Below are 24,800 nucleotides of genomic sequence, written 5' to 3' on the forward strand. Positions count from 1 at the left end.
ATAGAAGTGATTGGCATGACACACACACACTAATACATTAATAAGTATTTTATTAGGTTATACAGTTAGGGCACCGAAATCTTGTCATTCCAATGGATACAAGAGACTTCTCTCTCTATATATATACCTCTAAAATGTGTCTACAAAATTTAGGTATCTAAATTAATTCAAGCAAGTAGCTTCAAAGTATGGTTTTTTGGTAGAAATGCATTAACTTTTGCGTTAAATACTCAACCAAACATATACTAAAAGGTTGTTTGGTTTACCGTAGAAAGTATGAAAATGGAAAAATAACATGAAACACTATTTTTATTGAAGTAACAACTTCCTTTTATAATACAAAGCATCTGCAAGTGTAACTTTCATCTGAGCACACAATAGGTTCCAAAAAAATGCATATCAATCAGTATTATATACACGAGGGGATAATAAACAATATCGTAAGGGTAAAGTATGTTTTGCTTTTTTATCTTATTTCCTGAATAAGACAAAAGGTATAAACTAAAGAGCACTGTAGTATTTCACGAGAGCCTAGACACTATCAACAAATAATCATCTCATTCCATAGATAATCTCTTTTTGTCAAAACTCAACTACAAAGCTGAGTACACAATTGCTGGATCTGGGAACTAGTTGGATCTTGCATGTAGTATATACTGGATTTACCATTGCTTGAGCATGTTACGTTCAGCTGATTGCCAAGCTGGTCTGACTGCATTTTTGGTATTTCAACAAAATGAATATCCAAACCAAAGCAAAAGTGAGAAACACAATCATCAGAAAAACATCAATTTGAGGCAGTGAGAACTAAGAAAGACATCTTTTAATGGTTAAACTTACTCAGTACGAAGCATCTTTGAACATCACAAAGCAATGTGTAATGAAAACATTGGGATAGTTGATAGTCTTAGAATTCAGACTATGCCTAACTCTACCCAAAAATCTAGCTCAGGGGTGAGGATTTCTCTACCCTTTATAAGGACTCATTTAACTATATCTCTAGTAAATGTGGGACCCTAGCATGCCCACATCAATGTGTGACCTTAGCGCCTCATGCCCAAGGTGGACATCAAAGCGTGAATTTTGCAGGATTGAACATCTGCAGGTGGCCCATTTACGGGTGGTCTAAGGGAGGGCAACACCTATAAGTTACTGTTTTGGAGATCAACAAATTGTTTATAGTTTATTATAAGAGATTTTGAACTTTGCCATAAACTCTCAAGAGAAATCTGTATTCAAAACATAAATGTTAAATCCGGGATATTCTTCAAACAAGACAGTATAATTATAATATTCATGAAATAGGGATTCCAGATGTTTAACCTAGTCATAAAATTGTGAGCGAAAATTAAGTAATTTCATGGGATTTGATGATAGTATTCAGAAGAAGAGACTTTCAGGTAAAATGCTTACCAAACAATATGCTGCCTCTGTACGACAGCTCCATCTTGAAGTTGGAACACAAGACATATAATGGCACCAGGAGCAGTGATCATTAGCATCAACACCGCGGAGAAGTGCAACCAGCCCAACAGAAAGCCTGTCACATTAGACAAATTAACATGGACAGAACAATTGTTCAAAATGAAAGGATGAATGAAAGAAAAGAATGAACACAAAAAAGATGATGGACCAGGCAGAAGTTGCAAAGCAAGAATCAATTTTCATATAACATACATACACGTAATTGGTTAATTACATTAATAAAGGGAGAATTGTTTCCTGGTCTACTTGATAACCAACACTAAACAGTATCCACTATCATATTACATTCATAATTTCACAACTTCAGTTGAGAAATCCTCACATATTTAGAATTATATGAGCAGCTAACAAATCTTGTTTCTCTTGCAATGAACTAAAAAAGCATGCTTCCAATTTGTAGAATTCGACTTACACATCCGACATATATCTTCTATAATCTGCCAGTAACTTCTAGAACTAGGTCAAGCTTCTTTATTCCTTATTATTTCAGGCAGACATTTCACTCATTATATTCAGTGACATGTAGAAACTTTCCTCTTCGATATTACTTCTGCTTATCAAGGCAGCAACATCAGCCATTCTTACCTATTACAGCCCTAAAAATGTTGATATTTGTAGGTAGCATTCTAATATACCATCAGGGCTTGTAAAACACTTCCCTAAGATGTAATATACTAATATTTGTAAGAACACTCAATCCACTTATGTTACCCGCAATGTTGTCAGGATCGGGATCCTTCTTAAGATTGGTCAGGGCGTAAAAGATCGTAAACCTTATGATCGGGATCGGATCGTAGATCCTTTAAGATCCTAATAAGAATGCAAATATATACTTCATAAATTACATATACATAAAAATTTACATACATAAGAAAAATAACTCATGATTCACATAAAAAATCACACACAATGACATAATTAATTCATAACAGAAGAATCATAATCCAAGGTGCAAGTTCACTGTATTGGTTCAATGGTACGAGACCTAGGGAAAGTTGGAGGTTGTCGTTTAGGGATTATCACTTTTATTCATTTTTATTAAAAAACCTTATCATCACTTTATGAGTTTTGGCTGAAATTGGACTTCTTTTTTTTGAAATTCTGAAATGGGACGTTGAAATGGACCAAAAATAGAAAGCCTAAGTGTGAAACTCCCTCTCTTCAGGGATCACAAGACGGGATCCGAGGGATCCTTGCTTCGCGGATTGGGATCCCGGTGAGATACAATCCATTCTCCAATCCTGCAATAGATCCAGATCGTTGGGGCTTTCTCGGATCCTAAAATCGTAAGATCTTGGGATCCAGATCGGGATCTTAACAACACTGGTTATCCGCTAGGATCTGTTTTGCAGAACTCTTACCGAGTTTTGTCGCCCGAAATTTAAGATGTAATATTTCTAGCAATAAGTTGAAATTTCAAAATAATTCATTTCATTAATGACACTTGAAAATACAAGTTTGTCTTCTCTCCAGCTGGCTGGTACTCAAGTAGAAATAGCTGTAAGTCTTTCAAAACTTCATATAACTTATCATCTTCTTAAAGAATGTTTCTTTTCATACCACTCATCTTGTTTTACCACGTCATCTCTCCTATTAAGCATATGAATCTTTATCTAGTGATAGTCCCAAAAAGGCAAAAACAATTATTTAAAAAATAATTGCAAATCTGATAATAATTAAGATCATGAAACCGAATTTTAAAATCTAATAAATGTAAGACAAGATTATGATGGGTTTGTTATGCTTTTAGATTCTGCCTAAAGCAACAAATTTAGTTTATCACGGTATATGTAAATTTCTTTAGTCTAGTAGAAAATGAATCTAAAACCTCTAACTACTAGAGTTCAACCAAAACTGCATCTATCCCAACTACTTTGGAAAAGTCCAGGTTTCTTGCTTTATGTCCACAGGGTTAATTATGCTAAAGTCTCCCCTAACTTATTTTTTAGCTAAAGCAACTTGATCTCAGGTAAAGTGATGCTTTAGATGCTTACCCAACAATTAGAATGATCAGAGAGAGGACCCATAATATGCACTGATATGTCTTGAATTTACGCTTAGGTCGTCCCGGAGAATATTGTAGGGGAGCGTATCGTTGGTTTACCAATTGTAACTGAGGACGTATCAGAAACACAAATCCAAGAAGAAATCCTGAAAGAAAGCCTCCTATATGAGCAAAATTGTCCACGTGTGGGAGAATCCCCAATGCGAGATTGACAACAATGATGAGCACTAGGGTGAAAAGTGCTGGAAACTACACATGAAAGGAAAATCGTAATTGTCAGTAGTATGCTTTTAATTTCATAATCTTTCCTTTTGAGATACAAACTTCAAAATAGAAAAATGTAATATGCACCTTATTGTCATACATAGACCAGTTAGTGATGAGTTCCGAAAGCATGCCTCCGAGCAAGCCAAAAAGTGCACCAGAAGCACCGACAGAAATGTTTGACTGAATAAAAAGAGCAGAAAGCAAACTCCCCCCAAATCCAGATATGACAAATAGCAATCCAATAAGCACTGTTGTACAGCTACACAAAAATTAGTAAAAAACTGAAAGCTAAAACCAGGAAAGCAATACATAAGCTCACCGTGCCTCTTAGAAGAGAAACTAAAAGAAATCATCCTCAGTGTCATTTTGATCTATTTACCATATACTAAACATTGCAACTTGTATTACTCGTCAAATCAATTTATTTGAAGTTAAAAGTTGTGCTAATTTCAAATACTCTACCATGTGTTAATTTTTCACCAGCTATCAATTACTATAAGACTTATAGGCTATCCTTAAATTGTGCTAGTTGACAATTTTCCAGAACAAAAGACTAATTTCGTACTGTCTTGTTAATTTTACCTATTTACTTTCTACTCACAACCATATTAAAATTTCAAAATTTTGAGTGATACAAACAGAAGAACAATTAGCAAAATTCCAAAAACTATTACTTGTCACTAGTACATGTTATTTATAACAAAGTTTAAATAAGATTTTGGTTCCTCTGTATCTACCAAATTTTGGTTTAAATACCTCTTAACTTGGGTTTTGGTTTGTGTTCCTTACTTATTGTAGTGTGTTTGGCTTTGTGGTGGAAACACAATCTAAAACACAGTCATCCCAGAAAATATACTTTGTAGCTTCTCCCCATAATTATTTATGAGGTTCCCAACCGCATAACCGAACACACTACTAATGGTAAGCCCTTTTGGTACTTGTCATTATGGCATGCCACTCAACGCTGAACTAGGACTAGGCTTCCATTCAACAGGTCAATCGCTAATTAATATATGATTATGGCAGGAATCAAAAGTGTTTGGTTCCTATAATAACCAAATTTTGGTTTAAGTCCGTTTTAATTCTGCGTTTTGGACAATGTTCCTTACTTTTTAAAAGTAAGCACTTACTTTCAGCCCCTGTCATTGCCAGTCTATGGTGAGTTAGGAATCCATTCAACATGCCAACATTCACTTGATCTAAGATGATAGCAGGAACCAAAAGTGCTCACTTTTGAAAATCAAGGGACAAAAACCAAACCTCAAATTTAAAGAGCCGACTCAAGTAGACAAGTAGTTCTTAGGCTAAACTCCTAGAGAACCTGATAATTGCAAGATACATAGAAAATGTACTAGTCTTAATTTTGAACATGTGACACATACCAAACCCAAATTCTTGCTCTAGCCGAATTCCAATGAATAGAATACCCAGCATATTTGACAATAGATGGACAACCCCAGCATGTAGCCACATACAAGAGATGAGGCGCCAACCCTGGTGTCTGTGGACCACTCTATTCACATCAAGAGCCCCCATCTTCTGCAACCTAAGCAATAAACAAGCACAATTTGTACAACAACCAATTCACAATTTGAACATTCTCTACCAAACAATGAAAACCAAACCTCATCCAATTGAAATCAAAAGAATTAGGAGTAAAAAGTGAAAGACTCACGTCAATGAAGAAGGACCCAAGAGGGGATTCTCCTTGAAAGGCTGAAAGGAGAAACGACCCAGAAACCTTGCAACACATGAGACAGAGTTCTTGGGGCAATTGTTGACATACATGGTGATGATGAAAACAACAATGTTAGCAACAACAAAAACCGGGATCAACCAAGACCACCAATTCTTGTCATGCTTCTCCTCCCTGTAGTATTGAATTGGGATTGTTGCAGCCCCACCTTGTGGTGATGGGTCAGTGACAACCTCCATTGGGTGCACCATGGTGTTGTTGCTGTTCCTCCTAGAGTTCATCCCCAGTGGAGGTGGCACCCCAGCCATGGAGAATTGAAACTGTAGAGTAATACAGAGAAAGAGAAACAATGGTGTGGTGAAAATGGGTCTATAGAGGGAAAAGATGATGGAGTCAAAGGATAGTGGTTGTTTGTTTAGCTAACAACTTTGCTTTGCTTGCACCGTTTGGACTATATTTGTTTATTGCTACATTTTCTTCTTTCAAACTCTTGGTTTTGGTTTAGTAAAGTTCTTCCTTTTTTTCATGACTTTTTTCTCATTCATTTTCATCTCACCTTTCATCTCTTTTTTATATAGTGATTACATTATTGATTTGATCACATACTTTTCGTCTCTTCACCTTTTTGTTTTGGATATTTTATTTCTCCACCACATCTCTCTTCCTACTCAAAAGAGGTTTGAAACCATTTAATTAAGATAACAATTCATTTGCAAGTGGCCAAGCACCAAAAAATGTGACAAATGGCGACAAGAAAATGTATTGATTGTCAAATAATAATGATGAAATATATTATCACTTAGACTTGAAGAGATTAATCTCATAATTGTTGGTTGTGAGGATACCTTAAAAATATTAATATGTGAAAATTATATGTCATAATAAATATGTTATCTTATAAAAAAAATTTATTATGTGGAAATTTTAAATGATAACAAATATTGTATATTTCTTTTAATAAATATTTTTAAGGTTCTTAGAAATAAATTGATATTTTCTTCGTTTATTTTTGGTACATAAAAATTAGGGGTGTAATCGGATCGGATTGGTTTGGATTTAGAGTGATAAAATGTCTGAACCAATCAAACATGTTCGGTTTGAGTTGGTTCGGATTTCATGATTTTTACTTCTAAATCCGAACTAAAGCAACCCGATCTCAATCGGATTGGTTCAGTTCAAATGGTCGGATTTAAAATAAAAAAAATATTATTTGGAAATATGCACGAAAATTATTCTAAAAACGTGAAAAGTTATAAATAATATAGAAAAATTCAACATTTTTAAAGAACGGAACATTCGATAATGACATAATCCATATAATTTAAGTAAAACTAATATCTCTAAAACAAATATAAATATGTAATGTAATGGACTGAAATTGTTTGAGCTTAATGTAAAAAAAAATCAATTCATTAGGTTGGTTCGGATTGATCGGTTTTTCAATCCCCAAATTTGATACCCGAACCGATGGTGATCGGATTCAGGAAAAAAAATCTGAACCGAACCAATGATCCAATCCAACCCACCATAATGTGTTCATATCGGTTTAATCGGATTCGCAGATCGGACCATACCCGCTTACACCCCTAATAAAAATAGTAGAATAGAGAGAAAGCATCTTTAAGCTGTCGAGCAGGGCACCAGTAATGTGTTAAATTGCTCTCGCAATTCTTACCCGCGTGTGATAAAGATTAAATGTTTCCATAAGAGTGTAGCTCCTAAGAATCAAACTCTCAACCTAAGGATTCAAACAATCACTTTTATATGGGTAGTTTTTAAAGTCATAATAAATATGCTATATATTATATTTTTAATAAATGTTTTCAAGGTTCTTAGAAATAAATTGATTTCAAAGTCTAAGAGTTGTTCTTCATGCTTCTTGTGCTCCACCTTCGATGGATCCTGGTCTGTTCAGAGCTAGAGGGTTGGTCTTTGAAGAAGTGAAGATGGATTCGGGGCTTGGTAAGAGGTATTGTTTAGGGGAAAGAATTCATGTTGTTTTCCTTTTCCTTGAATTAGATTCTCGGTTTCTTGTTGCTTTAGAAGTTTCTACCGAGGAGGTAACCTCGCCAAAGGTCGAACAACTTCACGGGTGTGATGTGGGTGACGTCATTGGGGTGGTGGAAAACGTCGATGTCTCTGGGCCTGGGTGTAAAGCCCCGATTCTCGAGTGTTAATTAGTAACATTTTCACCAATTTTAGAAAGAATTTTCGCCAATTAATTACTCCTTAATTACAGTCAGAAATGCATTTAATTAATTACTGTCAAAAACTCTTGAATAAATAATTCTTTCCAAATCGCTGTCACAAAACTGTAAATAATTTCAACAAATATTTAATAGAAAATCGCTATAACATTTATTGAATAATAAAACTTGGTTACACCGTCTGCAAATTATACAACAGAAAAATAAAGATAAATGTACTACTTTTGTCTCTCGCCCCGCAAATACAATTTTTCTCAACCCATCCCATCTCTATGCTCCGCTGAATAGTCTCAACCTACTGCTCCGGCTTCTTTGCGAACTTCTCCAGCATATGCGCCTTCAGGCTATCATATATGTCTCCAGCCTTCTTATCAAAGTGTTGTTGTGCTCTCGCAGTGAAGCTCCTAAACCGCAACTCATCCTCTGTTGGCTCCATATCCTCTCAAGGGTCACCAGTCACTTCTGGAAGTACCTCTTCCTCAGGTTCAGCTCGAGTCTCCTCTTCCATAGGCTCTGGTTCGCTGGGTTCCTGTCCCTCTAGCTCGTCCAACAGTTTCTGCCAACATGCTGGGTCTACAGAAGATCCACTATTAGAATCTGACTTGCACTCTAACGGGTCTGTCTCCATAGCAGATTACTGGTTCACAGACTCCTCTGATTCAGCCGTCGCTGGTGTCGCAAATCTCTCAGGTGCAAACGGGAGACTAATTTTTCCATTCACTAACTGGGTCTCGATCCACTCTCCTTGCTGGTCGTAGAAATGAAAGGCAGCACTTCCGACGTAGATTCTTCGGACTTGGTTCTCGTCGGCAGCCCAAGCTCCGTCATCATCCTCTCTATGCAGAACGATCTCGCAGGAATTCGCCATCATCTTCTGATAGCTCATCTGGCAGCCACATAACACACAATCGCAGGAGGGGTCACTTCGACGCTCACACAAAGCACATCACATCACCCAACCACCTCAACACCTTGGATCCATGGCTCGTAATCGCTATAGATTTTAAAATCCATAATTCACAACACTTGCAAGCGAATCACTTCTCATATGTTTAACCTAATTTTCTAAGGTTAAGAAATTATCACCTCTTAAGTTTAATTCTCGGAATCAAACAATTAGCAATAAATAAATAACTAATTCAGTCAAGCATTCACACATCACCATCACCAAACATGCACACAAGCATAAAATTAGGGTTTCATGCATAGTTCACAATTTCACACTCAAGCGTGCATAGATAGAAATCAATCAACACAATCACATACATGCATAGGTCACGCATAGCATACATAAGCATATCAATACTATCATGCCAAATCCTAATCACATAGTCACACAGTTCATGTCCTCATCATCTTTTCTTTAAAGGAATTCGCATCGGTTTTCAAGAAAGCAAGTTGAAAGCATGAGAAATCACTTGTAATTCAAGAACCTCGAATTTTCAAGATTAGTATGTCAAAACGTCCGCTTTTTCATATAGGTGTCTCAGATCCGAGTTCGTTTAAAAAGGGTTAGAGCCAAAATTCAGAAAAACGAGGCAAAACCCTAGATTTGGTCACGTGAATCCCCTTCATTGTGACAAACCATTTGATCAAGCTTCATTTAAGGAAAAGATGAAGATAGGAACATGACACACATAATCATCACATAAGAATCATAAAGACTCATCACACATGCATAAAGACTCATAAAGATTCGTCAAACATGCATAAAGACTCAACAAGAATTCATCAAGATTCAAGAAAATTTCACATAGCATGCATAATCACACAAAACAAGTAAGCATGCATATTCACAAACTCCAGAGACCTGAATCCTGGAAGCAGTTCCCTCACCTTAGCCTTAGTTGAAAAGAAGAAAGAAAGTCAAGGTTCCTCTAGCCTCTTAGGGAAATTCTCCTCCTTCCTTGATGATCCACGAATTCTTCTTCTCCTTCCCTCAAGATCACGAGTTCTCTTCTCTCTTCTCCAAGTGTTTCACAATTTTTCTAAGTTATGGAGGCTTATGATTTATTTTCTCTAAGGTCGAGTATTTATACTAATCCTCAAGACTCATCAAGAATGATCAAAATCTCTATCATGGCCGCCCATCACCTTCTTCACGTGATAGATTTTTCAAACTTTTCCCTCATCTCCTATGATCATTCCAAATTTAACCCTCATAACAAATTAACAACCTCATCTTTTTCATAATTAAATAAATCTTGATTAAATCTTTTAATTAGTGAATCTTTCAAGTATGATCACCTAACAACCTTAACAAGATAACAAACTCCAACAACCTCATTTCCTCCTAACAAATTCGGCCATCTCTCTCCCTCTAGGACTTTCTAGAGTTTTCCATTGCTCCATACTTAGTCAAATTCGGCCATGGAATAATCTTAGGCCAAATCTTCACCAAATTTCACAACAACCTTAAAATCTTAATTTGTTATAACTTCTAACAAACAACCTTAGTCTCACAAATTAAATATAACTAATTTAATTCATTTAAGTTCCCTTAATTTTATTATTCACAAATAATAAAATTTCTCCTCACATATGATGCAAAATCACGCCCAACACTCCCCCTTAGGGCATCATCTCGAAATTTCTCATCTCATGCACTCTTGCATAACTCATTTCTCAATTACGCATTATTTCTAATGACGTAAAACTCTACTGATTAAAATAAATCACAGCGCAGGCAAAATGCCCGAAATCACACAAAATCACACAAGTCACATCAAAACAGTAATCGTAAGGTTACTGTAACCTCAAAACAGTAATTCTAAGGTTACTGTAGAAATTAAACAGTAACTCTGATGTCATTGTCAAATTTAAACATAAACTCTAAGATTACCGTATTAGCTTGACAGCAACTTTACAGTTACCGTAAGCTAAGCACACATCGCACAGTAATTTCTACTGTAATTATTTTGAATAAATATAAATATATTTAATTAATTAAATAATTGCCCTAAAATCCAGGCCTTACACTGGGTCTCGTTGTAGAGAGGGACTTGGGGTGAGGCTATCTTTGCCTTCCCCTTTTTCTCAACCTTCTCCACCCAAAGAGCTTGTGAAAGTCCCAAGAGCAAGAGGCAAACCTAAGAAGATCAAGGTTAAAGGAAGCAAGAAGAAGGGTCGACCGTCATTGTGCCTTTGGATCAGCGACAATGGACGACATGAGGTGGTGGCAACAAGAAAATAGTTGATGGTCCTATCGAAGGAGCTATCAAATCCTTATGGCATGATGACTCGCATGAGAAGTTTCATTCTGTTGGGGAAGCGTCTTGGCTTGACGTACGATTATCCAGAGGTCATTGCCCATGGTAAGTGTAAGACCCTGAAATCAATAACTAGATTATTTATTTATATTCGTTATATTAAGTAATTGAGTATTTATATTCTATTATTCTTTTGTTATTTTCTTACTCGAACCCTATTATGAGTCATGAAAATTATTTATATGATAACTAAGTTCAGTCTATGACTATGGATGATACTATAGTTAGCTTAAGTAATAGCACGAGCCATATTCGCACCCGACTAAGGTCGAGAGTGTCCGAAAAAGGCTATATCCGCTCCTAGAGAATTGTTTAATAGAATTTTAGAATTGAAGGGAGAATAAGAACCTCTAGGTATTTTTCCCATGACCAGTGTTTCATTACGAAACCCTGGACTGTACGCTTGTTAGGTTTTGTTTCCCGGAAGTCCGTCGAAGCTAGACTTTAACTTCTCGGGGACTTTAATTAAGACCCTAAATAAAGAGTTTTTCTATTCGAGACTTCTGACGAAGTTTCCCTCAGTGTTACGTCATTTCTTTCGACGTTTGCGATCTTTTTCCAGAAGGGAGTATCTTCATCCGACGTCAACTACAAAAAGTAGTTTTTCGGTGTAAATCGATCCATACTGCGTTTGAATCATTTCTTCATTTAAATGACCTCTGAAATGAGTTTCGACATTCTGTCGCCGAATACTCAATTTTTATCAGCAGATGAAAGTACTGAAACGACCGGACTCGCGAAATCTTCTTTTTCGCATTTCCCCCCTCGCCTATAAAAAGGAGTTTCTTCTCATTTTCCCCATGTAGGCCGCGAGCCTAGAGAGAGAGAGAGAGGAGGAGAGAACTTCTTCCAGTCTTACCCGATCATCCTGATTTCAGAAGCTACGCGTAGGTGTAGAGGTAAGGATGCCTGATCTTACTTCTGTTTCTTCTTTCTGTTGGGTTTTCTCATGTCTTTCTGTGCTCAAAGTTTGGAGCTAAATGTCAAAATGTTCGAAAGCTTTGATTTTTCTTTTCAACTATCTTCCCACTAACCCAACATGCTTGAATCGCTGTCGGTTTGTTCGGATTTTCACCGAGTCGTCGTAGATCTGAGTTTTAAATCCTGAAACTCATTTTCTCTGTGAATTTACTTTTTGATTCAAAAAGTCTTGATCTTGCTTAGTGCCTTTAGAATTAGTTGCTATGAACGCCCCGATCTACGACCCTGTCATATTTGTTTTCAAAGATTTTAACTTTGAGTTTTGAGCTTAAAGTTTAGACCCAAAAGCACCTAGTAGCATAGAAATTTCTAAAAAATTTCCGAGCATTGTTTTACCCTAGTTATCACCTAAGAATACCTAGGAATTAATTTAGATCGAAGAAAAGTTCGGGAAACCCTATTATTTTTCTATGGCCGAGACTTGTTGGGCTTGTAGCGGGACATGAATTAAATTCTGGGCAAACATGGCCTTATGGTTATTGTTCTATCCAAGAACATAGAGATGAGGTACGATACCCATGGTAAGAGGATTGTGGAGTGAGAATCTAAAGAGAGTGAGAGCGTAACCGCTTAGAGAGAAAAGGTAACTGAATTTTAAGTTGTTATTTCTCAAATGAGCCAAGAGTCCCTTACAATTGGTAACCGCTCCATATTTATAGATTCGAGGATTGGGCTTGGCGCCCTTAACTCCTTCTAATGGGCCAGTTGGGCCTTCAGGGAAAAGGCCCAACTTTCTGGCTTTGCGCGTCGCCCTAGGCTGGCGCGCCTGGGCGAGGGACCCTAGGGTCTCGCCCAGTCCAATTATTGTAGCCTTACAGTTGTCAAAATTTTGGCTTTGTTTTCGTGTCATTCCGAGTTCTGTAGCTCGAGTGGTGCGCGTTTTAGCGAACAGAGTTTCTGCTGTCCATTCGTGCATAAATGTCAAACTCTGAAGCTTCGAAAGCTTCTTTTCGGGTTTTGATTAGTGTTAATAGTTTATATTGCTTCATAGTGACTAATCAAGGATGCTTTGCTTAAGGATTGGAACGAATTGAGCTGAGGAACGACGTTTTGGAGCAAGTTGTGAGGTTTCACGACGGAGGAGGACGCTCCAGGGAACTGGTGGAGTTCAGGAACTTGAATTTGGATCGAATTGCGGTGTCGAGCTTGGATGGAGAAATAAAAGGTAAGGGTAACTCAGTTTTAGAGCGTCTTTGAGTCTTGCCTGTTTTTAATCGCACTGCTTGCGCTTGAGATGAAGATGTTTAATTTGATTGGCGTAAATTGAGTTATTGTATGCTTGCAATGTTGTATGCTTGCTTATGTTGACTTTTTTATAGAGGCCTCGGCCGACTGAACTTATTGAGACGTGTGTCTCCGTTTTCTAAGAGGCGTCGGCCGTTTACTGGTTTCTATCATTACTGCTTTCTAGTGGATATTGTAACACCCCCCTTTTCCCATTGTTTTATTTAAAAACGTTTATCAGAGTTTAAACACATATAAAGGGAGTATTACACTTCTTCACGAAAACTCATTAAAATTAACACTGATTGTGTTTGAAAATTTATAAGTTCATATGCTTTCCAAAGAATGAATTATTTCTGCCAATAAAATTTATAAACCAACCAGATAATCCTAAGATGCATAAAATCACTTATTTAAATAGGTTTATCTTCCATGATATTCCAATAAAATTCATCATACTCAAAACTGAATTTCATAGGCACTTCGGCCATCAACAGTACGACATCGCCATAATTTAGAAAATTATTCAACAACTTCCATAAGGAGAGGTTATAAAATCCTCTCAACAAAAGGTAAAAGTAACGTAAAATATCTACCCAGTGTTACATTACAAAGCAAGACACTTATTTTATAATAATAATAATAATAATAATAATAATAATAATAATAATAATAATAATAATAATAATAATAATAACATAAGCTAAGACTCTCCGAAACTACTCCTCATGAGCCACATCTCTACCTCCAGTACATGAGCGATGTCGCATAGAACATCATTCCAACAGAAGGGTAAGAACTTAAATTGTATAAAATATAGCATAACAAAGAGCAAGTAAACAATTCAGATCCTGCTTTATAAACTCTTCACATTGTCTTTAAAATCTGAGTGATTATAATATTTTCTCTCAAGACAGTTTCACAATTCTTATTAATGTTTCGGAAAATTATAAGCTTAAAGAAGAATAATAATTCGACTTTACCACAACAGCAAAACAATTCACCAACAAATCACCAAACACATAAAACCACTGAAAACGTGAAACTTAGTGTGTGAGACTCTAATGTATTCATGTGGTACCAATTGTTAACCTTAGCGGTATCACCGCGTCCACTCCAGACAGTTAACCACCAATGAAGTCCACGCCAGACTTCCAGAACCACTCCAGTTCTGGGACAAACCTCAATTTTCCGATGAAAACCGACACGTTGCCTCTTGACTAAATGAAGTGTATTTCGTGCAAAAACTCATAAATTAAAACATGCAATTTGAGACCACTCCAGCCCCAAATATATAACATATTTTCTCACCAAATTCCATAACGGAAATCACACCAAAATTGCACAAAATAACACTTCAATATAATTATCAAATCATTCACTATTCCACCAACATACTAGCAACACAAAATCATCAAATGTTTAACATCAATTACGAGAATCAGTTTCAGAATCAATCCCAGAAATAAGCAGAAACATAGCAAACTTGCATATAATCCTGGTACTAAATGAGCAGTCCAAAAATTATGAACATTTTACCAAACATAGCCTTATACGTTAGCTTTCATATAAAATTGGTTTCACCCAATTTGAAATTCTGTAGAGAGAGTTATGCTCTCTACAGCACAGGCTGTTAGGGTTTCTGCGAGCAGAAACAGAGTGAACTTGAAGATAATTCTGATATTGAACCAGCAATCTAAAAATTATGAAAATATTACCCAATATAGCCCTATGAGTTAGCTTTCATACAAAATTGGTTTCACTCAATTCGAAATTCTGTAGAGAGAGTTATGCTCTCTATAGCACAGGCTGCTAGGGTGTCTGCGGGCAGAAACAGAATGAACTTGCAAATGATTCTGGTATTGAACTAGCAATCGAAAAATTATGAAAATATTACCCAACATAGCCCTATGAGTTAGCTTTCATAGAAAATTGGTTTCACTCAATTTGGAATTCTGTAGAGAGAGTGATGCTCTCTACAACACAGACTGTTAGGGTATCTGCGGGCAAAACAGAACAGAACCCAATTTTCCCCGGAACCTCAATTTCGCTCAAAATCAATTTTGCTCACCACATGTTAACACTCAACACAGTCTCTCAGTTCTGAATTTTCAAAGAAGATGGGGGTTCCTTCATGTTAAACTCAACCTCTGTTTTTTTTTTTGGAAAGAAAAGGAGAGCTCATATTATTAAACCAAAAACAAAGATGACAAAGAGAGATGGCCCTCATGTCAAGATACAAATCACAACTTGACCTCATGACACAGGAGCTAACTAACTAAGCTAGAAAACAACTTGAGAGAGTGCCTCATTAAAACCTTGTGAGCAAAACCCAATGGGAAAAAACCCAACAAGGAAAAAGAGTACACACCTCACAAGCTAGCCAAGTTAGCACTCATATCAAAAGCCATTCTAAAACTCTGCTACCCATGTACTGCTACCTGCCACCTTAAAAAAAATTCTCACAGTAGCCAATCACCACAATGCACACACTCATGCTGAACAATATACCCTTAAATCCTCCTCCCTATCACAACCAGATTTTGCCAAAAAATCAGCTTGTACATTCACCTCACGATACACATGATAAACATCAACACATTCCACCTCAGGTTTCAAAAGATCAATGACATGTAGGTCCGAGAGCAGCTTCCATGGCCTCAATGATCGTCGATTCACCCATCCCACTACAAGCGTTGAATCGCTCTCAATAAGAACCTGTCGGACTCCAAATTCTTTACAAAATTCCAGAGCCATTCTTATGGCCTTTATCTCTGCCTCATGCGCAAAAACAGTACCTACTTTCATGGAAAAATAACCAATAATTGTTCCATTCGAATCCCGGACTACTCCGCCAATGCCTCCAGGCCCTGGTGCACCCCTGGCCGCCCCATCCATGTTGAATTTGACGAACCCAACCGGCGGGCAAACCCACTCAACCACTCTTGATTGCCTCCGGCGTCGACTTACCCTTACCTCCCTAAATTGTACTATGAAATCATACAACGTATAAGGGCAATCTTGGTTAGAGGCTTTTAACCACCAGAAAATTCTAGTTAAATGGATGTCCCAAACAGCTTCCACAGCTACCTCCTCCCCTTTGAAAATCAAACCATTCCTTGCTAACCATGTAGACCAGGTGAGTGCATACGGCACCACCTTCCATAACCCCACATCCGACTCTGTTATTCTACAATTATACAAGGTAAATTCAAACCCTTACCTTCTATGACACCGGTACAAAGCCTCCTTGACCCTTTTCTTCTTGAAGATCAAATTCTAGGTTTTCTCCACCTTTTCTCCTCTCCTTCACCTTTCACGTGTTTCTCTGTTCTGCTGCTTCTCTAATCCTAATTTTCTGATTTCTCTCTTTTTAATTCTCTCATAACCCTTAAATAATCTTACAATGGGCCTCACTCCCAACTACTCACTTAAAACCTAAAACCCTTATTTATCTATATCACATAATAACTTAATTATCTAATAAAATCACTTAATGACCTTATCATCTAATTAAATCACATAATCATATAACCCTATAATTAAATCACATAAATTATCAAATTACCATATAGAATAATAATAATTAAAATAAAATAATAAATAACCTAATAACAAAAAGTGGGGTGTTACAGATATGACATGGTTATGTTTTACAACACTGAATTATTGTTTCATCGCTCAATAGAGCTTGATGTGTTTGTGTGAATGTTGTAATTATGAGTAACATGTGGTTACTTTGGATTGGTCCTTGGTTGGGCTTTGTTGTTGTCTGACTTGGCATATAGGGCTTAAGTTTAAGTGGCGGTCAGAAGGTTGTGTCCATCTGATTGTCCCGTATTGTGTGACGTATAAGCGATAATGTGGTTGTTGTGTCCACCCGATTGTCCCGCCTTGTGTGGTGTTAAGTGGCGGTCAGGAGGCTGTGTCTATTTGATTGTTCCGTCTTGTGTGACGTATAAGTGGCGATCATGAGGTGTGTCATATGATTGTCCCGTCTTTTGTGACGTTTAAGTGGCGATCAGGAGGTGTGTCCTATGATTGTCTCGCCATGTATGACGCTATAAGTGGCGATGTGTCCTATCATTGTCTCATCTTGCGAGACGATATTGATCGATCCATATTGCTAGCAGCATATAGTTGCATTATAGGGCACTAACATCTGATTTTGTTGATATTTGATTTAATTCTATATTGCTGATTTTACTATATCTATCGTGGATTATATTGTTAGCTTATTTATTTGAATGTTTTGTGTAACACCCCACTTTTCGTTATTAGGTTATTTATTATTTTATCTTAATTATTATTATGCTATATGGTATTTTGATAATTTATGCGATTTAATTAGATGATTATGTGATCATGTGATTTAATTAGATGATAAGGTCATTAAATGATTTTAATAGATAATTAAGTTACTATGTGATATAGATAAATTTCTACTCCGCTGGTTTCAGAGAGCACTCATCGTGGCCGTTATTGGACGCGGGCCACGAAGGCGTGGGTGCTTGGTAAGCTTGTGGGTTGTTCGCTTGACGGTGGGGACGAGGCCGCTATCCGTGGTCTGGCTGAAGAAATGGAGGAGTGGTGGCCGCCTTGAGCAATGATATGCTCTTGATGTTGGCTTTTGGTTTTGGTTTAGGTCTTCGCTTTTGCATCGATTTGTTTTTCTCTTTTTGTTTAGGGAGGTTCTTGTTGTTTATATTTTTCAGGGATGGTTAAGTGATTGTGTTTTCTTGTGGATGATGGAGGACTTTTGTTTTTGTATTCCTCTTTGTCCTATTCTCGAGCTTAGCCTCTCTATTATTATATATATTAATATATTTGAATTTTCAACAAAAAAAAAGGGTTTTAGGTTTTTGTGTGAGTAATTGAGAGTGGGGCCCATTAGTATGACTATTTAAGGGATATGAGTGAATTAGAAAGAGAGAAATCAGAAAATTAGGATTAGAGAAGCAGCAGAACAAAGAAACACGTGAAAGGTGAAGGAGAGGAGAAAAGGTGGAGAAAACCTAGAATTTGATCTTCAAGAAGAAAAGGGTCAAGGAGGCTTTGTACCGGTGTCATAGAAAGTAAGGGTTTGAATTTACCTTGTATAATTGTAGAATAACAGAGGTTGAGTTTAACATGAAGGAACCCTCATCTTCTTTGAAAATTCAGAACGGAGAGACTGTGTTGAGTGTTAACATGTGGTGAGCAAAATTGATTTTGAGCGAAATTGAGGTTCTGGAGAAAATTGGGTTCTGTTCTGTTCTGCCCGCAGATACCCTAACAGTCTGTGTTGTAGAGAGCATAACTCTCTCTACAGAATTTCAAATTGAGTGAAACCAATTTTGTATGAAAGCTAACTCATAGGGCTATGTTTGGTAATATTTTCATAATTTTTCGATTGCTGGTTCAATACCAGAATCATTTGCAAGTTCATTCTGTTTCTGCCCGCAGACACCCTAGCAGCCTGTGTTGTAGAGAGCATAACTCTCTCTAACGAATTCCGAATTGAGTGAAACTAATTTTGTATAAAAGCTAACTCATAGGGTTATGGTGGGTAATATTTTCATAATTTTTGGATAGCTGGTTCAGTACCAGAATTATCTGCAAGTTCACTCTATTTCTGGCTGCAGACACCCTAGCAACCTGTGTTGTAGAGAGCATAACTCTCTCTAAAGAATTCCGAATTGAGTGAAACAAATTTTGTATGAAAGCTTACTCATAGGGTTATATTCAGTAATAGTTTCGTAATTTTTGGGTTGCTGGTTCAATACCAGAATTATCTGCAAGTTAACTCTATTTCTGCTCGCAGACACCCTAACAGTATGTGTTGTAGAGAGCATAACTCTCTCTACTGAATTCCAAATTGGGTGAAACCAATTTTATATGAAAGCTAACGTATAAGGCTATGTTTGGTAAAATTTTCATAATTTTTGGACTGCTCATTTAGTACCAGGATTATATGCAAGTTTGCTATGTTTCTGCTTATTTCTGGGATTGATTCTGAAACTGATTCTAGTAATTGATATGAGACATTTGATGATTTTGTGTTGCTATTTTGTCAGTGGAATAGTGAATGATTTGATAATTGTATTGAAGTGTTATTTTGTGCAATTTTGGTGTGATTTCCGTTATGAAATTTGGTGAGAAAATATGTTATATATTTGGGGCTGTAGTGGTCTCAAATTTCATGTTTTAATTTATGAGTTTTTGCACGAAATACACTTCATTTAGTCAAGAGGCAACGTGTCGGTTTTCATCGGAAAACTGAGGTTTGTCCCAGAACTGGCGTGGTTCTGGAAGTCTGGAGTGGACTTCATTGGTGGTTAACTGTCTGGAGTGGACGCGGTGATACCGCTAAGGTTAACAATTGGTACCACATGCATTCATTAGAGTCTCACACACTAAGTTTCACGTTTTCAGTGGTTTTATGTGTTTGGTGATTTGTTGGTGAATTGTTTTGCTGTTGTGGTAAAGTCGAATTATTATTCTTCTTTAAGCTTATAATTTTCCGAAACATTAATAAGAATTGTGAAATTGTCTTGAGAGAAAATATTATAATCACTCAGATTTTAAAGACAATGTGAAGAGTTTATAAAGCAGGATCTGAATTGTTTACTTGCTCTTTGTTATGCTATATTTTATATAATGTAAGTTCTTACCCTTCTGTTGGAATGATGTTCTATGCGACATCGCTCAGGTACTGGAGGTAGAGATGTGGCTCATGAGGAGTAGCTTCGGAGAGTCTTAGCTTATGTTATTATTATTATTATTATTATTATAAAATAAGTGTCTTGCTCTGTAATGTAACAATGGGTAGATATTTTACGTTACTTTTACACTTTTGTTGAGAGGATTTTATAACTTCTCCTTATGGAAGATGTTGAATGGTTTTCTAAATTATGGTGATGTCGTACTGTTGATGGCCGAAGTGCTTATGAAATTCAGTTCTGAGTATGATGAATTTTATTGGAATATCATGAAAGATAGACCTATTTAAATAAGTAATTTTATGCATCTTAGTTTTATCTGGTTGGTTTAGAAATTTTATTGCCAGAAATAATTCATTCTTTGGAAAGCATATGAACTTATAAATTTTCAAACACAATCAGTGTTAATTTTAATGAGTTTTCGTGAAGAAGTGTAATACTCCCTTGATATGTTTTTAAACTCTGATAAACGTTTTTAAGTAAAACAATGGGAAAAAGGGGGTGTTACATTTTGAATTACCCAAGTGGCTATGTGGTGGTTGTGTCCACCCGATTGTCCCGCCTTGTGTAATAAGTGGCGATCAGGAGGTGTGTCCTATGATTGTCCCATCTTGTGTGACGTGTAAGTGGCAATGTGGTGGTTGTGTCCACCCGATTGTCTCGCCTTGTGTGGCGCAATAAGTGGCGATTAGGAGGTGTGTCCTATGATTGTCCCGTCTTGTGTGACGTATAAGTGGCAATGGGGTGGTTGTGTCCACCCGATTGTCCCGCCTTGTGTGGTGATAAGTGGCGATGAGGAGGTGTGTCCTTTCATTGTCCCGTCTTACGAGACGTTATTGATTGACTCATATTGTTGATTTTGTTAATATATGATTTGATGTTATATTCCTGAGGTTGTTGATATCGGAATTGATGTTATATTGTTGAGGTTGTTGATATTTGATTTGATTTTATGTTGTTGGATATATATCGTCATCTATCTGAAGTAAGTTGCTAACTTATGTGCCATGTTATGCACTTAAATTTGTATAGCATGTTTTTCTCTTTTATATGTGGTAATTTTATGAAGTTAACCCTTCCTGCTTGCTACTTGTTGTTTGGGCGCTTAACGCTATTAGGCGATAAAGAATCTTCAGTGGAGTTTAACCTTTGTGCGAGTTGGAGATGAGGACTTGAAGAACTGTGGAAGACTCGAAGAATAAAGTCGGGTTTAAGGCTAGAGTCTTGGGTTAGAAGGCTTAGCGTTATTGGTTTAAGCTTACCTAATGATTTTTTAGGAATTTATATTTGAGTTTCCGGGTAGGTTTTGATGCTTCGCTTTCCTACGGTTCCCCGTTGTGGAGATCGTAGGGAGTATGTTGGATTTATGATGTCATTGCATAATAGATTCTTTGCTGAATCTGTGTCTACTCGTTAGGTTTTATAGGTTGTGTGCTTTCTTCTTTACCTTCGGGTACTTGCCTTGTTTAAGGCTCGATTTGATTTGATTTACAGTTGGGAGTATGTATGACATGTTTTGGAAACACTTTGAAGAAAATAAAAATACTCGTGTTTATGAATCATTTTGGAAAACATTGCATATTTACTTTATTAGATTACTATGGTGACCCCCGAAAGTCGGGGTGTTACAGTAAGATTACAGCTTAAATCTTGGATAGAAGGCATTCTTTACTCTTGCAGAGGGAGGGTCGAGTTGTTTTTTATGGTTCTTTTCTGCTGCTTTGTCGCTGTTGGGTGGGTTTCGTGGGCTTTCTCAGGCTTTGCTAGGCTTTGTTGACCGTCTGGTTGTCTTTTGGTGGACTATCTTTTTTAAGGCTTTGGGGGAAAAATTTATAGGGGCCTTCTGCCCTTCTGGGTTCTTCATTTTCTGGATGTGGGATATTTTAGGCTTCTTGTGGTGTTTATGTTACTTTTTGATCCCCTTTGAGAAGGTGTATATCATGTCTATTGTAACGCCCTTACAATAATCATGTAGCATATATTCAACAATATAAATAGCCGAAGCGAAGTGCCCTCATCGAACTTTTCAAAAGGACGAACGAATCTCATGATGTCGATCCAAAAACATGTCATGGCAAAGATAATCTCATCTAACATGAGTCATGGACATATATTCTTATATAAAACACACAAGGCACAATAAACACATCTACTTAAGCTTAATATCGTTAATCGCCCTTAAGCCGATAAGTAACTAGTTAATCAAACGTTGAATTTATCTATGGGTCTTACATCTATCTCCTTACATTTAAATCAATATAATTTGTGCTTTCGAAAAAAATTAATTAGTTCACTGTGTGTTAGAATTGTTTAAAAAAGTTGCAAAAAACAAATCATACATGCCTTGCACTATCATTAGAACCCTAGAGCGTTCATGTCTATTGAATAATCAGAGTGCTCATTCGAGTATCTTTACCTATATTACTCGTGGGTGAGAGAATTATGCAAGTTGGTAAGTAACGTTCATGGCATGTTCAGAAATCTCACGCCATATGCAGGGGTAAATGGTGTTGACTAATGTCTGATCACAATTTGATGAGATATTGACGATGTCGACCAACGATCTCAACCATGAACGTGGCCGACTATGGTGACGCACCATAACTGTAAAAAACTATCACTAATTTACATCTTTGACATATTTGCACTCTTTTTTCTCTTTTATCTCATTTTTATCAATTTTCTCTTCTTTTCTCGAAAGGAGACTAACAACTCTTACTTAAAGCTTATTGTGCCCGATATTAGAACTATGTCCCCTTCTTTTCATCTATTTCTTTTATACATATTAAGAGGGGTTCCAATGAAGTTGTTCACTATTTGGCCAAGTGTTCCCTTTCAAATGAAGATGTAGTTTGAACTTCAAATTTTTCCTCATGTATTCAAGCTTGTACTCATTTGGATATTTTACGAAACATTTTCTAGTTGAATGAATTTACTTTGCAGTAAGAAAAATAAAAAGCCCACTCACCCACTCTTTAGTATTTATTATAGGGGTTATATAAATCTATCTATCTATCTATCTATCTATCTATCTATCTATCTATCTATCTATCTATCTATCTATCTATCTATCTATCTATCTATCTATCTATCTATCTATCTATCTATCTATCTATCTATCTATCTATCTATCTATCTATCTATCTATCTATCTATCTATCTATCTATCTATCTATCTATCTATCTATCTATCTATCTATCTATCTATCTATCTATCTATCTATCTATCTATCTATCTATCTATCTATCTATCTATATTATCTATCTATCTATCTATATCTATCTATCTATCTATCTATCTATCTATCTATCTATCTATCTATCTATCTATCTATCTATATCTATCTATCTATCTATCTATCTATCTATCTATCTATCTATCTATCTATCTATCTATCTATCTATCTATCTATCTATCTATCTATCTATCTTATCTATCTATCTATCTATCTATCTATCTATCTATCTATCTATCTATCTATCTATCTATATCTATCTATCTATCTATCTATCTATCTATCTATCTATCTATCTATCTATCTATCTATATCTATCTATCTATCTATCTATCTATCTATCTATTCTATCTATCTATCTATCTATCTAATCTATCTATCTATCTATCTATCTATCTATCTATCTATCTATCTAATCTATCTATCTATCTATCTATCTATCTATCTATCTATCTATCTATCTATCTATCTATCTATCTATCTATCTATCTATCTATCTATCTTATCTATCTATCTATCTATCTATCTATCTATCTATCTATCTATCTATCTATCTATCTATCTATCTATCTATCTATCTATCTACTATCTATCTATCTATCTATCTTATCTATCTATCTATTCTATCTATCTATATCTATCATCTATCTATCTATCATCTATCTATCTCTATCTATCTATCCTCTATCTATCTATCCTATCTATCTATCTATCTATCTATCTATCTATCTATCTATCTATCTATCTATCTATCTATTTCTATCTATCTATCTATCTATCTATCTATCTATCTATCTATCTTTATCTATCTATCTATCTATCTATCTATCTATCTATCTATCTATATCTATCTATCTATCTATCTATCTATCTATCTATCTTTATCTATCTTATCTATCTATCTATCTATCTAATCTATCTATCTATCTATTATCTATCTATCTATCTTATCTATCTATCTATCTATCTATCTATCTATCTATCTATCTATCTATCTATCTATCTATCTATCTATATCTATCTATCTATCTATCTATCTATCTATCTATCTATCTATCTATCTATCTATCTATCTATCCTATCTATCTATCTATCTATCTATCTATCCTATCTATCTATCTATCATCTATCTATCTATCTATTATCTATCTATCTATCTATATCTATCTATCTATCACTATCTCTATCTATCCTATCTATATCTATCTATCTATCTCTATCTATCTATCTATTCTATCTATCTATCTATCTATCTATCTATCTATCTATCTATCTATCTATCTATCTAATCTATCTATCTATCTATCTATCTATCTATCTATCTATCTATCTATCTATTCTATCTATCTATCTATATCTATCTATCTATCTTTATCTATTCTATCTATCTATCTATCTATTTTTTTTTCTATCTATCTATCTATCTATCTATCTATCTATCTATCTTTTATCTATCTATCTATCTATCTATCTATCTATCTAATCTATCTATCTATCTATCTATCTATCTATCTATCTATCTATCTTTCTATCTATCTATCTATCTATCTATCTATCTATCTATCTATCTATCTAATCTATCTACTATCTATTCTATCTATCTATCTATCTATCTATCTATCTATCTATCTATCTATCTAATCTATCTATCTTATCTATCTATCTATCTATCTATCTATCTATCTATCTACTATCTATCTACTCTATCTATCTATCTATCTATCTATCT

The 24,800-nt window shown here is 35.7% G+C and overlaps 1 protein-coding gene across 1 annotated transcript; it reads right to left on the bottom strand.

Moving 5' to 3' along the window:
• Positions 1 to 291: 291 nt before the first annotated feature.
• LOC130749678 (RHOMBOID-like protein 2) lies at positions 292 to 5,960 on the bottom strand. The gene is made up of 6 exons (XM_057603051.1): positions 5,433 to 5,960; positions 5,140 to 5,303; positions 3,842 to 4,005; positions 3,480 to 3,739; positions 1,414 to 1,540; positions 292 to 712 (listed from the first exon to the last, which is right to left on the bottom strand). Exons 1-6 carry the CDS (start codon positions 5,759 to 5,761, stop codon positions 590 to 592), a joined length of 1,167 nt encoding a protein of 388 aa, XP_057459034.1. The 5' UTR covers positions 5,762 to 5,960; the 3' UTR covers positions 292 to 589.
• Between the last annotated feature and the right edge of the window lie 18,840 nt (positions 5,961 to 24,800).

The sequence above is a fragment of the Lotus japonicus genome, chromosome 3, assembly GCF_012489685.1.
Source record: "Lotus japonicus ecotype B-129 chromosome 3, LjGifu_v1.2".
Lineage (NCBI taxonomy): Eukaryota > Viridiplantae > Streptophyta > Magnoliopsida > Fabales > Fabaceae > Lotus > Lotus japonicus.